This window comes from Lynx canadensis, chromosome C2 (genome assembly GCF_007474595.2).
Source record: "Lynx canadensis isolate LIC74 chromosome C2, mLynCan4.pri.v2, whole genome shotgun sequence".
Classification (NCBI taxonomy): Eukaryota; Metazoa; Chordata; class Mammalia; order Carnivora; family Felidae; genus Lynx; species Lynx canadensis.
The window spans coordinates 49,273,940-49,290,074 of NC_044311.2; the positions used below are offsets into that span (position 1 = coordinate 49,273,940).

Genomic DNA, 16,135 nt, shown 5'->3' on the forward strand with positions numbered 1-16,135 from the left:
ACTTGGCTAGATTGTCTTCTGAAATATTAGAGCAGGAAGACAAATGCTTATGAAAGGCAAATGTGATTAATATTCAGATGCTGTTTATGCCACTCTTGAATTCTTCTGGGGAAACTGGGAAAATTATTCTTTTTATTGTTTACCTCTCTGAATGGTGTCCAAGTATTAAATTTGGTCCCATCTTTTCTTTCCCCAATCACCATCCGTATTAAAACTCCAAGGGCCACGATCAATGCAATTCCATATCATAACCCCAGGGTCTGTGAGACTAAGCCAACATGAGTTACATAACCATTAAGTAAGACATTTTAACATTCAGGTACATTACATCCCACTTTTATTGAGCAGACACAGTTTTCATGGTCTAATAAAATATTTTTATTTGATAGTCTGTCCTTGGTTATAGCCTCCTGTAATCAAGAGGACAGCGTGCTTAAGACTTTGTATCCAGAACTCTAAAGTCCAGCTGTGGTTCACTTATTAATAACTCACTGGGGAGATTAAATTCCTAGCTATCAGTGGGATCTCCCAGTCCACACTTCAAATGTAGAATCCATTTTCTACTTTATCCTGTGCCTCAGTTTCCACAAAACATACCATCAGGCAAATTGTGGGTGTTCAACAAAGATCTTTAAGAGTATTTCTGAGGAGTCACTTCGTCTAGGAACTAAGTTATATGCTTAATTGGTATAAAGTTATAAACAGCTAATCTGTTAGTTTATGATGCCCTTTTCTACAGTCATGCAGAAAAATTGAAGTTGGAGCTTTGGTGGATGGTCAATAAAGAACCACGAGGGCTCTAAAAGAAACCTAATTAAATTTAATATTTAGGCTTTCATTCCCTTAACTTCCCTCCCCCTTTCCAAAACTTCTGCAATAAGATCTAAAATAGCTTTTATTGTGTGATGATATGATACATTTTTATTTCAAACAGTGACCAAATGTGTTCTCTGTAAAGAACATTTACTAGTTTTGTAGTGGGGAAAGTTCCCTGAGTTTTATGTGCCTCGGTTTCCTAAAGTATAGAATTGGAATATTAATACCCACCTTACAAAGATTAAAATAATCAGCACAGGTAAAGCACTAAGAACTAGTGACTGACACACAGGAAGCACTCAACAAATGTCAGCTATTATTAGAAGTATTAATATTAATTTAAATATAAGTTAAGTAAGTATCTTAACAATTGTTACCCTGACCTGCAAGGAGGGTTTTTTAATGCATATATTTTTTTCTTCTTCAGTCGCATGAGGAAACAGTGATTAAGGTTAACAGCTATCTCTGGGTGTAAACCACTGACTTTTGGTTCACTGAGTGACCATCAGAATGTTGTCTAACCAGTTAATAGATACCCACATCAGCAGTAGCTGTAATTTTGAGCTTGTAAAAATAAAAGTTGTTTTTAAGACTAAAAACAAGGGGTGCTTGGGTGGCTCAGTCGGTTAAGCGTCCGACTGCGGTTCAGGTCATGATCTCGCAGTTCGTGAGTTCGAGCCCCGCGTCAGGCTCTGAGCTGTGCTGACAGCTCAGAGCCTGGAGCCTGCTTCAGATTCCGTGTCTCCCTCTCTCTCTGCCCTTCCCCTGCTCATGCTCTGTCCCCGTCTGTCTCAAAAATAAATAAAACATTAAAAAAAAAAAAAAAGACTAAAAATAAGCTATCACAAGTGTTTGTTCCTTTTTGTTTTTATCTGTATTCATGTTTCAAATTACTGCTTAGTCAAAACCTCAAAGTATTAGTCATTGATTTCCATGCTTATGAAGGAAACCATTGGAGCAAGATATAAAATTCACCTTTGATGTTGTCCAAAGTTCAGAAGGGTGAGTTTAAAACTTTGCTTTATGATGGTACAGCAATTATTTGCTTATGAACTGCCATAGGAATCTTATGTGAGTATTTAGCTAAGTCTTCTTGTCTAATTTTGTTTGGATCTTTACTGTTATTTAAAAAAAAATTGTGACTGATCATGTCAAATTCATTGGCTCTATACTCTTTTCAGAATCAAAATTCTGACTTTCAGCAACAGCAGAACTTGATTTCTTACTTAAAATTAATTAGTCATTTACTTTTATCTAGCCACATTAGCATTTGGAAAGTTGTACATGCATCTTCTCTTCTTTTTATCTATGTATTAGTTTGTTGTTGGTAGTATTTAAAGACTTAACAAAAATTTTTTTTCCAGATTTTAGGTGATGGGCAAATCAGAAAGTCAGATGGATATAACTGATATCAACACTCCAAGGCCAAAGAAACAACGATGGACCTCACTGGAGATCAGTCTCTCCGTCCTTGTCCTGCTCCTTACCATCATCGCCGTGACAATGATCGCACTCTATGCAACCTATGATGGTGAGTGACTCCCACACCTGTGCACACAAAAATGCACAAGAGAGTGAAATCTTCATCTTACGCCTTTTCCGTCTACCAAGCGAATGTGTTATGGAGAGAGATACTTAAGGATGGTGGTATAAAGATTTCTTCATAAAATGTAACATTAATATGTCGAAACGGTTAACTCTGACTAAAGTACAATGTCTTTTATGTTTGAGCTAAGTTATTAATTGCCAAGTATATTTAGTGCACTCATGCTTATTTTATAAGGATTCTATAATTCTAGAATTCTAGAATTCAAAATTCTATAATTTTGTTTGATTAAAGTATACACCATTTTGTGGCCAGCTTCAATTAGTGAAATTTGTTGTGTCATTGAAATTCTAAAGGGCTTCACAGGAATCTAAGAGGTCTAATTTGAGTCTTAGCAGTTTTCACAATAAGGATTAGAAAAGATTGGTTCCTTAATAGGGGGAAAAAAAAAGATTACCGTACTAAAACAACTGATTATTTCAATTTAGTAGATCTAGGGCTTAGTGAGTAGCGATGATACAATAAATTGGTTTTTTTCATAATAAAGTGTTTAAATTTAGGATTTACCTATTTTATTTCTCTATGTTCTTTCTAAATATTGGCAATGACATACAATACTCAGGTTTTAGTTCTTGCTGTAAGGAATTTATTATTTAATTGGCAGTTTTTAAAAGAACAGAATATAGGGAGAAATTACAAACCCGCATTGCAGATATTTATGCATATTCCCTTCTTTTTCTAGATGGCATTTGCAAGTCGTCAGACTGCATAAAATCAGGTAAGAAGATGGTTTTCAAATGGAATAGTTTTGCAAGTAACGTACTAACATTTAAAAATCAAATGCTAATAGACAAATATCTCTATATTTCCTTCGTGTATACTTTTATTTATTATAGATCATTTATTTATAGTCAAGGAAAATCCAAAAGTACTTAAGTACTAGGTTGATTAGCTAGTTTATTCTAAAAAAGAATTTGCTCTTTCCAGCTCTGGAGTGTGTGGTAAGGGTGATAGAGGACTGTATCTCTAGCTTCTTGGAGTTTGCCAGGTATTTGGAGAAAGACAACACACTGAAATGGCGAGAGCATCATATGATCATGTTGACTTCTCGATGCAGGTGATCAGAGGGGCATGAACTAAGAAGGGAGTGTTGTGTGGTCCGTAAAGCCAGTTGGAGAAGAGAGATTTGGGAGGAGCCTTGATATGGGCTAAGGGTTAGAAGTACAGGTATAGAAGAGGGAATTCCAAGTAAGGACAGAGAACAGGAATCAATCATGTTGTTGAGAAACAGTGAATATATAGGCTTGATAGATAGGGCCACGTGATGGAGAGCTTTGGAAATGCATGTGTTAGCTTTGATGTTGTAATGAAGGAGAAACGGATATTTTCCAGGACAGATCATTCAGTAAGGCAAAGCCGAAAGATGATTCTGGGAGTGCGGGGTTGGGTAGGTTCAGTGCAAAGTGATGAGCCAGAGAGGGTGGGCAGGTAGGGACTGCTGCTGTAATGGAGGGGTGCCTTGAGAAGCAGCTTAGAGTGGTATGAGAGAGCCCTGTGACCACATGAAGGGAGAATTGGATGACTCAGTGGAACAGTATTGCTAAGTGAAGAATATGAATGATCTGAAAATAATGCCAAGTTTTTTGGGGCACCTGGGTGGCTCAGTCAGGTAAGCGTCCGACTCTTGGTTTTGGCTTGGGTCATGATCTCACGGTTTGTAAGTTTGAACCCCGCATCAGCTCTGCACTGATGGTACGGAGCCTACTTGGGATTCTCTCTCTCTCTGCCCCTCCCGTGCCCTGTAAATAAATAAATAAACTTTATGGGGCGCCTGGGTGGCGCAGTCGGTTGAGCGTCCGACTTCAGCCAGGTCACGATCTCGCAGTCCGTGGGTTCGAGCCCCGCGTCGGGCTCTGGGCTGATGGCTCAGAGCCTGGAGCCTGTTTCCGATTCTGTGTCTCCCTCTCTCTCTGCCCCTCCCCCGTTCATGCTCTGTCTCTCTCTGTTCCAAAAATAAATAAATGTTGAAAAAAAAAATTTAAAAAATAAATAAATAAATAAACTTTAAAAAAAGAAAAAAAGAAAATGATCTGATCCCAAGTTTTAAAATCTACGGGACTCAGGAAAATGGTAACCATGTGCACAGAAATAGAGAAGTTTGGAGGTAAATTTGTTTAAGGGAGAGATGTGATTAATATGGATTTGGACAGGTTGGGTCTAAGCCAGGGGTTATGCACAAGTGCGTATAGACGACAAGAGGGTAGAGATGGGGTGTAGGAAGATCTCTCGTGTGGGTCATTTAGGATCTGTCCAGGAGCGATAGGTGAAGCCTTGTGGGGTATTTGGGTTCTTAAAAGGAGATGAGCTACAAGGGCTGAACTTAAGAGGACATCAAGAGTTAGAGTACAAGGAAAAGAAAAGTCAGAGAAGGGAACCGAGAAAGTGTGTGGAGTTATAAGCTGTCACATCAATTAGAGAGTGGTGAAAAAGAGAAGAGCATTTGACAAGAAGAAGGTGGTAGCTGGGTGCAACAGCCTGGGATATGAGCACTATTTACCTCCTGTCTCCTTTGTCAGGAGATTCTAGACCTCTTTTCTAATGTTCACATGTCTTCTAAGAAATAGCCTGTCCCAAATGATTTTGAACCATTTCCTATTAGATGGTTTTATCTGGGTTTTTGTTATGCATTGACCTTTGCAAAATAATGATGAGAAAATATCTTGGGATTTTAGGTGATAGTTTAATGTTCTGAATGTTTGCCCTTTGCTCTTCTGTATATTGCTTTTTGATGTTTTTATTGCTGTAGTTGCTCTGGATCTCATGTGCACTGACAGGACACCTGAGATATGATGTGGGTGACTGGAGGGAGGCCTGATTGGGACATTAGCCACTGGTTGCTCAACATACTGACAGTCACTTGCCCACCCAAGGGCTTTCCAGAAACAAAAGAAGTTTCTTTGTTCCCCAGAAAATGGCTGCACAGATCCCTTGGCTGGGAGATGTCCAGGGGCACTGTGCCAGAGTTGGTATGTGCCCAAGTTGTCAAAGTTATCATTTGCTTATCCCCCACTTTTCTTTTTTTATATGCTCATTCTTTTTTAAAAAAAATTTTTTTTTTCAACGTTTTTATTTTTTATTTTTGGGACAGAGAGAGACAGAGCATGAACGGGGGAGGGGCAGAGAGAGAGGGAGACACAGAATCGGAAGCAGGCTCCAGGCTCCGAGCCATCCGCCCAGAGCCTGACGCGGGGCTCGAACTCATGGACCGCGAGATCGTGACCTGGCTGAAGTCGGACGCTTAACCGACTGCGCCACCCAGGCGCCCCTTATATGCTCATTCTTATCCTGTTTTGAGAAACTCCCACTTATGTATTGACCTCTAATTATCTCCAAGTTTCTCTGTCCTTAATACACTTGACATGTCTTCTAAGTCTCTTAATCTATAGGTTCTCTTTCACACATAGTCTCTCATTCTCTTTCTCTTTAATTTTAATTTAATACAAAGAAATGGAACTAAAAAAATGTTTTAATGTTCATTTTTGAGAGACAGATAGAGTCGAGTGGGAGAGGGGCAGAGAGAGGGAGACACAGAATCCAAAGCAGGCTCCAGGCTCTGAGCTGTCAGCATAGAGCCCGACATGGGGCTCAAACCCATGAACCGTGAGATCATGACCTGAGCTGAAGTCAGATGCTTAACTGGCTGAGCTACCTGGGTACCGTGAAGAAATGGAATTTTTTAACTAGGCAGATACAGAGAGTCTGGGCAGGCTCATCTAGTGGTACCTACCCCAATTAGCAATGTGATATCTGGAATCTGGAATCTTAGGTGTGATTTACTGCTTAGGGATTGGACTTTGGCTTTTTTTTCTTAAAGTGGTGTTTGGGAAATCTCAATTCATTAAGACATATTTAACATGTATCCTTTCATTGTAGCTTAGAAATCATACCAAATGTAAAACACCTTATAGAATTGTACCTTGGCAGGGAAATGTATACAATAGAAATAGTGTCAGTGGTAAACAAAGTTGCTGAATAACTGTGATCTTCTTTATTTGGCTCTGTTTGTTTACAAGCTGTTAAAATACTTTCATATTGCTAGTTACTGTTCTTCCTGGGGGGAAAAATGAAGATTGAAACTCACCCTTATGGGTACAGTATTCACACACGTGCCCACTTACACACCCACAGTTCCCTGCTTGTTAGTCAACCTTTTCTGCCATAAAAGATACAACTACTGTTTTTAGCAGCTCAAATTGGGGCGCCTGGGTGGCTCAGTTGGTTAAGCATCTGACTCTTGATTTCGGCTCACGGTTTCGTGAGCTGGAGCCCCACGTGGGTTCTGTGCTGACAGCACAGAGCCTGCTTGAGATTCTCTCTCTTTCTCTGCCCCTCCCCCACTCGCACTCTTTGTCTGTCTCAAAATAAATAAACTTAAAAAAAATTGCTGCAAATTAACAAAATTCTAGGGGAATTCTTAGACAGAAAAAAGTATTAAAGAAAAATGAATGAGCAGTGAATGGAAAGGAAAAGAAACATGGGGAAAAAAAGATGTTGAAAAGAATATAAGGTCTCCTACCAACAATTTCTAGATTGCTTTAAAAAGACTGGGAGAGGGGTGCCTGGGTGACTCAGTTGGTTAAACGTCCAACTTCAGTTCAGGTCATGATCTCACGGTTCATGGGTTTGAGCCCCGTGTCAGGCTTTGTTCTGACAGCTCAGAGCGTGTAGCCTGCTTTAGATTCTGTGTGTGTCTCTCTCTCTGCTCCTCCCCTGCTCACACTCTGTCTCTCTCTCTCTCTCTCTCTCTCAAAAAATAAATAAATATTGAAAAAATTTTTAAAAAAATGACTGGGAGAGGGGCTCCTGGGTGGCTCAGTCGGTTAAATGTCTGACTCTTGATTTCGGCTTAGATCATGATCTCATGGTTCATGACCTTGAGTCCAGCGTTGGGATCTGTGTTGGCAACATGGAGCCTTCTTGGGATTCTCTCTCTCCCTCTCTCTCTCTGCCCCTCCCCCTGCTTGAAATCTCTCTTTCTTTCAAAATAAATAAATAAGCATTAAAATAGATACATACAAAGACTGGGAGAATTCAACCCTGAGCACAGAGATTGATAAGAATTGGAAAAGTAGGTATTGAGAGCCAAGGTGCTTACTTTAAGTAAAAGTTGGTTCTAACTTATGTCTTTCTCTTGATAGATGAGGATGTCATAGCAAGTGTACTTCTCTGATCCTTTCAAGTCAAGGGATAGATATCAGGTCATACGAAGGCAAAAATGTAGATCATCTTGAAATCTGTTTGGTGTTAGGTACTTTAAATCTGAGAATCTAGGGGCGCCTGGGTGGCGCAGTCGGTTAAGCGTCCGACTTCAGCCAGGTCACGATCTCGCGGTCCGTGAGTTCGAGCCCCGCGTCAGGCTCTGGGCTGATGGCTCGGAGCCTGGACCCTGTTTCCGATTCTCTCTCCGCTCTCTCTCTCCGCTCTCCGCTCTCTCTCTGCCCCTCCCCCGTTCATGCTCTGTCTCTCTCTGTCCCAAAAATAAATAAACGTTGAAAAAAAATAAATAAATAAATCTGAGAATCTATGAGTTTTAATATTTATAACATACATAAATTATGTTTATAATACATACTTAAAGATAATTTACATGTATATGAAATGCACCAGTATGAAAGATTATACCAACCTAAAATAAAAGAAACACTACTTAACAAATAACAAGTTAAGGTAGTGTTCAAAACCCTACTATTAAAGCATGAGTAATGTTATTCATCTCTTATTTACTATATAAGATTGTCAAAACACGGAGTTATAGAGCTTGCTGTGATTTCTCAAACTTCTCCATATACATCTAAATCCTGAAACTGGTTTCCATTGTGTTGTAACCTTACTAGCTCGGAAGATTTCAAGGAATCACATGCTTTAAATCAGAGTTTCTCAGCTTCATCACTGTTGCCATTTTGGCCTGGATAATTCTTTGTCGGGGTGAGGAGGCCGTCCTGTGCATTATAAGATGTTTAGCAACATCCCTGACCTCTTACCCACTAGATATCTAGTACCATTCCCTTCCCAACTTGTGACAACCAAAAAATGTCTCCAGATACTGCCATTGTCCCCTTGGGACATCAGAGCCACCTCCAATTAGGTACCACTGGCTTGAATGATCTCAAGAGATCATCCAGTGCTTTTCCCATTGTGGTAGGTGGAATAATGCCTCCCTAAAGATATCCACTTCCTATCCCTGGATCCTGCGAATATATTACCTTATATGGTGGTGGGGGGGAAGGACTTTGCAAATTTAACTTAAGAATCTTGAAATGGGGAGATTATCCTGAATTATTTGGATGGATTTATGTAATCATAAGCATGCTTATAAGGAGAAGGGAGCAGAAGGGTAGAATCAGAGAAAGGGATATGACCAAAGCAGTGCAGAAAGCAGAGGTTGGAATGATACAGCCCCAAGCCAAGAAATGTGTGCCGCCTCGAGAAGCTGGGAGGGGAAAGGAACGTTTCTCTCTTACAGCATCCAGACAGAGTACAGTGCTGGCAACCCTTCTTGGGACTGTACGGCAGGAAATTTGTGCTGCTTTAAGCCATTAAGTTTGTGGTAATTTGTTATAGCAGTGAGAGGGAACTTCTAATACACCCTCCATCATTCCTTTATTTTCAGACTGTTGGTAAGGAATTAAAATATGTACATACATACATGCACAAGCGTTTCCCACCAAGCTGCTGCTTTATTACTAAATGGAGGTGTGTGATATAGAGTATGGGGAAGGAATGTTAAAATAGATTTACAGGGGAGTATAATAATAGAATATAGGAGAATAATAATAGAATAGAGTGGAATAGAATAGAATAGAATAGAATAGAATAGAATAGAATAGAATAGAAAGAGATGATAATAAAAGAAAGTAATAATAGTTAACACTGAAGAGTTATTTGTCTGACACTATTTAAGCAGTTTATATGTATCGATACGTTTGATTCTTACAATGACCCTGTGAGGTAGGTACCATTATATCTTATTTTTATAAATGAACAAACTTGGCCTGGGATGCCAGCCCAGGTAGCCTGATTCTGAAGCTCGTAATGGTGACCATTCCTCCGTGTTGCCTCGAAGGAGACTAGGAGTCTATCAAACTTTTAATACCCAATGTTTTACATTGTATGAAAGCAGATTGCCTCCCCTCCTGCTAGAACCTAATGCTAAGAGGCATAAGATGACACTCGGAGAGTTGAAATAATTAAATCCAGACTGAGAAGGAGGAGAACAAATATCTCTCCACTCCAGAAAACAGCTATTTTACTGAGAACAGTGAGCAGCTTCATCAGTGATTTTAGTACATCAAATACAACTGCAATTGAGTGGTCTTAAAGAAGCAAATATTAACAGTGTTGTCTTAGACTCTTTGGGGGATGGAGAAGCCAAGTTAAGATACATGAGCAATACAATGCACAAGAGAGAGAGAAAGACTGTCTGTACATTGTGCAGGTTGTACACTGCATAATCATGGTAGCCCGAGAGACACCGAGAGACAGGTTCATGGAGCATCAAGCCTTGGATAAAATCTCTCAGAACTATTCATTTCCTTTCCTTTAAATCTCTACTCACCAAGCAAACTTTTTTTTTCCTACCAAGCAAAGTTTTGATAAGTACTTAATTATTAATAGAAGGAAAGGAGGCATTCTGTTCTCTTGAAAGATATATTCAGCATGGTGAGATAATGTATTCATATTCAGAGTATGAACCTTCAAATTTCTGCTCATTTTTGTAAGGGTCAGATTCTGGTAATGCCCTGGGTAAAGTATCTTGGCACCAACTGGCCTTTTCCTGGCAGCAACAGGAAAAGGTCTCTCACTGTTGGCCACGGTCTCTCCTTTCTTGCCTGTTAACACCCCATGAAGCCTCCATGAAGAAAAATGGCACAACTAGATAAGTACAAGAAAGACTGCAGACTGACTCTTCAGGGCTACCAGGTGTGTAGCAACCTTTCGGAGTAGGAGATGAGGCTATTTTATTTTGTAATTAAGTTTGAGAAAAATCCTTCCGGCTAGCAGGTATCTTAGTAGAAAGCTGACTGAGACACACCTTTGTTCATGTAAATGTGGCATGTGGCAGTTTGCTTTGGGCAGCTTTCCCGACACCATTCTCCCGAATATTGTGTAGCAATACTTCCTTGAAAATTTCCCCGGTCAAAATTAGCATCTGTCAATCAAATCCTTTCCAAGAAGGGAATCAATTATGTGATAAAAACAAACATATGTAACATATTTTTCTTACCTTCTGGGTAGAATTTAAGCAGTGGTACACCATTATTTTATTTTTTTTCCTTAATGCATGGCCAAGGTATGGAAAACATAGATAAGTTGAATGAAATGGTTAAAGGGAAGGAAATTTAGCAATGCCTGGTAAGCTTATTTGGAATCCTAAGGTTTGTTTCACAGCTGTGAACATCACCTATATATAAAGGAGAGTGGATATAAACTCTGCTTTGGCTAGGATGAGGCCTCTGGTTTTGCACTCACTTAACATTGCCGAGTGAGAGGTATGGCTGTAGTTCAAGAGTCTTGCTTTGTTCTGTTCCTCAGCAAACTGTGGGGTGGCAAGTGCTTTCCAATAAGCCTTTGATATAATATGAAGATCAAGTTGATAATATTAGATTATTTAAGGGAAATTGAAAAATAGAGAATTAAAAATTCGTAAGAGGACAGTTCCCAAACCCTTGAATCCTGAAAGATTTCATTCTCTCTGATTGTTCAGAAAAGGAGATACAGTAGAGGTGGGGGGGGGGGGCGCATGGGGTGGGAGGAAGGAACTAGTTTTTATCCTATGACTGACTGACTGAAAACCAGGATATATTCTCTCTATTCAACATACCCTCACCTTATAACCATCAGAAAGGCTGTAATTAAAAAAATAAAAATAAATAAATAAAATAAATAAATAAATAAATAAATAAATAAAGGCGCCCAGGTAGTTCAGTTGATTAGGCATCCAACTCTTGGTACCAGCTCAGGTCATGATCTCACAGTTTGTGGGATTGAGCCCCGCATTGGGCTCAATGCTAACAGCATGGAACCTGTTTGGGGTTCTCTTCCCTCACTCTCTGCCCCTCTCCCGCTCACTCATACTTGCTTGCGTGGGCTCTCTCTCTCTCTCTCTCTCAAAATGAATAAATAAACACTAAAAAAAAAAAAGAGTATCAAGTGTTAGTGAGGATGTAGAGACTGGAGACATCAAACATTGTTGGTGGGAATGGAAAAATACCTCAGTACCTCCCAGGTGAGTATCTAAAAACCAATTGGGAAAGCATTTGGCAATTTTCATAAAAAGTTAAACATACTCTTTGCATATGACCAGCAATTTCATACCTAGGTATTTCCCTAAAAGAAATGAAAGCACATGTCCTCACAAGAACTTCTGTGTGATTGTTCATTATGGGATTATTCATAATAGCCAAAACATGGAAACAACCCAAATGTCTATCAACAGGTAAATGAACAAAATAAGGTATAGCTGTAAACGGCAATACAACACAGCAATAAAAAGGAACAAACTATGACACATGCAACGGTATGCATGAACCTCAGACATTGTTAAGTGAAATAAACCAGACACGAAAATGTGCATATTATACAATTCCACTTACATGAAATTTTCAGAGAAGGCAAAATTAAAGAGGCAGAAGGCAGAACAGCTATTGCCTGGGGCTGGGAGTGGGGCAGGAATTGCAGCAAATGGGCCCTAGGGAGGCTTTTGGGTAATGGACACATTCTAAAGTTGGATTACAGTGATGGTTTTGTGCAACTGGATAATTTATTAAAAAGTGTTGGTTGAATTTATGGTATGCAAATTGTAACTTAATAAAGCCATTGACAGACAAAACCACCCTCATCCCTTTTTGTATCTCTCCAGTGTCCATCTATAAATCATTATATTTTTTAACATTGCTTTTATTTATTTTTGAGAGAGAGAGAGACAGAGCATGAGCAGGGGAGGGGCAGAGAGAGAGGGAGACACAGAATCTGAAGCAGGCTCCAGGCTCTGAGCTGTCAGCACAGAGCCCAACGCGGGGCTTGAAACCACGAACTGTGAGATCATGACCGGACCCGAAGTCAGACGCTTAACCTACCGAGCCACCCAGGCGCCTCTAAGTAATTATATTTTGATCTTCTGCTTGCTATTAAGTGTTTAATCCCATTCTTACAATTAAAAGTGATTACATTTCCTTTTAAGTGTCTACCAAATCTTCACTAAATAACTCAAGCTTCTCAGTTTGAGTATCGATTATTGGATTGTATTAGGCTAATATTGACGAAAGTCTATGGAAACAGAAAATCAAGTAGGAAGTTAAAATTCAAAATTGGACATTGGAAACATTGTTTGCATGCACCGGGGGGTTTCGCTTTCAGAGGGTGTCAGAGATGCATGTGATATCATAGGGCAAGGTAGGCCAGCCATTTCTGAAACAAAGTCAGAATATGGGGTCTACCGCAAAGCAGTTTGCTTTTGGAAATAATCCTGCTCTTGGAAAAAATGTGTTGGTTTCACATATGGGTTCTGTGAAATGTGTCCCGTTTCACCTTGACTGCTAGTAAGTCAAGAGTCAAATTTGTTTTCACCTTGTAATTATAAGACCTCTTTGTATACCATTTGATTCATTAGCATTATTCCTATCCTCTTTCTTCTTTCTCATCCAGTGTATATGAGTTAATTTATGTATCCCTGTAAGGCCACTTTGAATTCATTTCAATAGGTTAATAATTGGATGAATAGAACATAGACAAATTCCAGCAGTAGATATGTGTAGAAGAAAGAATGTTAAATAGTAAGCTTTATTTCAAAGAGATACAAGTGTTATGAATAATTAAGGCACAATCTTTTGAAAGATTACTGCTCCTTTTTCCACTAAGCCAACTTAGCATGGGAGAGCAAAGATACAAGTTTTGGCCACATCCTGTGTTGTTAGCATGTGATCTTAATTAAGTCAGTTTAGCTTTCTGCATTTTATTTTCCTTATCTACAAAATTGGAATTACAGTGTCTCATTTTACAGAGAAACAGCAAAGACTAATAATGATAGCCCATTTCACATGACACATCCTTCGTGGAGATGCACCGTAGGTATAATGCACGGATATATTCCATTTAATGTGTTTTTTTCATGCAAGTTGCAGATGCCCTCTTTAGGCTATTTATTGAGAACCAAAAAGCAATCAACATATTTTTAAAGATGAAAGCATGGTCAAAAGAGAGGGAAGGAGAGAGAGAGAGAGAATGTTCTATATAGTCTATATATTCTATATAGTTCTATATAGTCTATATAGTCTATAATTTGTCATCCCTTATTAACATTTTCCTTGACTTCTGTGCTCTATCGTGGCACAAGGTATGACAGGTCCGCCTGTGAATAAGTTAAAGTGTGCACAGTCAGAAATGGGCACTTAGATCCACATTTCCTATAGAACAAAACTTACCATCAGGCACACTGATTTGAATCCATAGTTACTCCATGCTTGCCCTTGCACACTCTCTCTGTTATCCCTTCCCTCGCCACTCACTGACCCCAAAAGTAAATAAACCAGAGACCTGTGGCAATAAGAATAACTAGATCTTTGCTGTTCAAAGTGTGGCCCACAGACTGGCAGCATCAGTATCGGCATCAGCTAGGAAACTTGCAAAAGTGCAAATTCTCAGGCCCCACCTCAGACCTATTGAATCTGCAGCTGCATTTTTAGTGTAGTCCCCAGGAGAATAGTGTGCACAATAAAGTCTGAGAAGTGCTGAAGAATAGTGATTCTCAGCTACGGCTGCTTATTGGGATAATTTGGGAAGCTTTAAAAATATACCCATGCCAAACCATCTCTCCTCCCTGACACACAAAGTTCTTGTTCCTTCAATGGAGTGGTCTCTGTTAGGGGTCAGAAGAAAAGCATTTTAAGTATATCAGTTGACATTAAGGTATATAGGAATTACCTGGATGTTTGCATTTTAAAAAAGAAGTATATATGTTAACCAAATAATTGCTTTAACAGGTGCAGTTTCAGGCTGTGCTACCCACTGAAAACTCAGAGTGGGTGAGGCACTGGCCTTTTTATCTGCTAGTAATGGAGAAGTTGAACCTGGAATGTTCTCCTGAATTTCCCTGGAAAAATGTGGACAGGGATGTCTTCACAGAGAACAAGACAACTTCTTTCCTCATCCATCCGTTCATTTGTTTATCCATGCCTCTGTTCGTTTATTGATTTTTTTCCAAAAACATTAAGTGGGCACCATCTAAATGCTGAGCCTTTTCCTAGACACTCAGGACCATGAACTCAGATACCCCCTGTTGTCAGGAAAGTGGTAGGCCAGTCAGCATGACAGACCAATAAACTAAATAACCATATGGTGTGGGTAAGTGCTATGACAGAAGTAAGCAGACTGTGCTGTAGGCACTCTGAGAAAGGAACACCTGAACCAGATAAGTCATGGGAATGGGCAGCTCGAGTGACTGTGATGGGGCCAGGAACTCATTACCAAGAGGAAATGTCACCCACTAAGTTCTGAAGGATAGTCAGAGACTGCCAGACCAGTGGAACAGAGAACAGCATGTGCATAGGCTAGATGCAGCATGCAAGCAAAGGCTGAGTTGAGTTTAGGACCTGCACATGATTCATGATGGCTGGAAAAATGCACCAGGCTAGCAAGACATGATATTGGAAAAATTAATTGGGGTAGTTCACATACTACATGGGTTGTAATTCCTCCTAAAGCTTATGGAAAATAAATATATTATAGGGAGGATCTGAAGGATTTTAAGCAGAGGTTTGCCTCCTATCTAGCTCATACCTGGTGAGGTGGAGGAAGAGATTTACCCATACATACAAGGGAATAACATTTCTGCATCCCAAGTGTGAGGGATAGCTTGACAATATTGAGGAACTGAAGGAATAGCTGTAGGGCTAAGGCACAGAGGGTGCGTATGAGGATGTGAAAGTGGGGATGAGGAGGGGAAGTGTTGAGTGTTGGCACAGAGATGAGCAGGAGCTGGATCATGTGGACCATGGTAAAGTTACCTGGATGTTATCAGGATGTTACCTTTAACTAATAGCCCAGAGAAGTTATGGAAGGAAGGGTTTCAAATGAAGCATGACTTGATCAGAACTGTAACTAAGAATGGCTGTGGGCAGGAAACTAGGCTACTGCCCACTTCTCTGGGATGAGAACTAATGGTTGCCTGGGTTTGACTGGTAACAGGTTGGAGAGAATGGATAGATTTTAATATGCAGTGAAAAGTCTCTTTCGAGACAGTGTAGATTGGAGATACTCATAAGTCTTCCATGTGGCAAAGTCAGGGTTGGATATAAGGATTCAGGAACCGTCAGCATACAGAGGGTGTGGTTGAGATTTCCCAGGAAAGAAATGAAGACTTCCAAAAGGGATAGAAGGGGAGGAGTCAGGGAGGTAAATGGAAAACCAGGGAAGTGTAAAAATCACCAAACCATAAGGAAGAGAGTATGTTAAAAAGTAAGATTGTTGGAGTTTACTGCAGCTGAGAGGTTGATAAGAAATTGGAGCACAGAGGAAGAAGTTGAAGTTTCAGGTGGAAAGTGGGAAAATTGCTAAGTCTAGTTTCTGGGGACATAAGAGAGGTTATATCCAGGGAAAAGGTGGTAGGACTCCTGAGACAGAGGAGAGCCCCCTCTTCCTCTCTTACCGGGGGAGGAGGCAACGATGGCTTGAATACAAGTATGTTTGGAGGCTGGGAAGGATAGGAAGGTGTGTTGG

The 16,135-nt window shown here is 39.9% G+C and overlaps 1 protein-coding gene across 3 annotated transcripts in view; it reads left to right on the top strand.

Moving 5' to 3' along the window:
• Positions 1-16,135, top strand: part of MME (membrane metalloendopeptidase) — a 103,336-nt gene that overhangs the window by 2,867 nt on the left and 84,334 nt on the right. For 2 of the 3 annotated variants that reach the window (XM_030330301.2, XM_030330302.1), the window contains exons 2-3: positions 2,181-2,347; positions 3,105-3,140. In XM_030330301.2, the coding sequence (XP_030186161.1) occupies positions 2,191-2,347; positions 3,105-3,140 (193 nt within the window). In that variant the 5' untranslated portion in view covers positions 2,181-2,190. Of the gene's footprint in view, positions 1-1,765; positions 1,819-2,180; positions 2,348-3,104; positions 3,141-16,135 lie in introns of those variants that run through there. The other variant, XM_030330304.1, reaches the window with a different exon arrangement.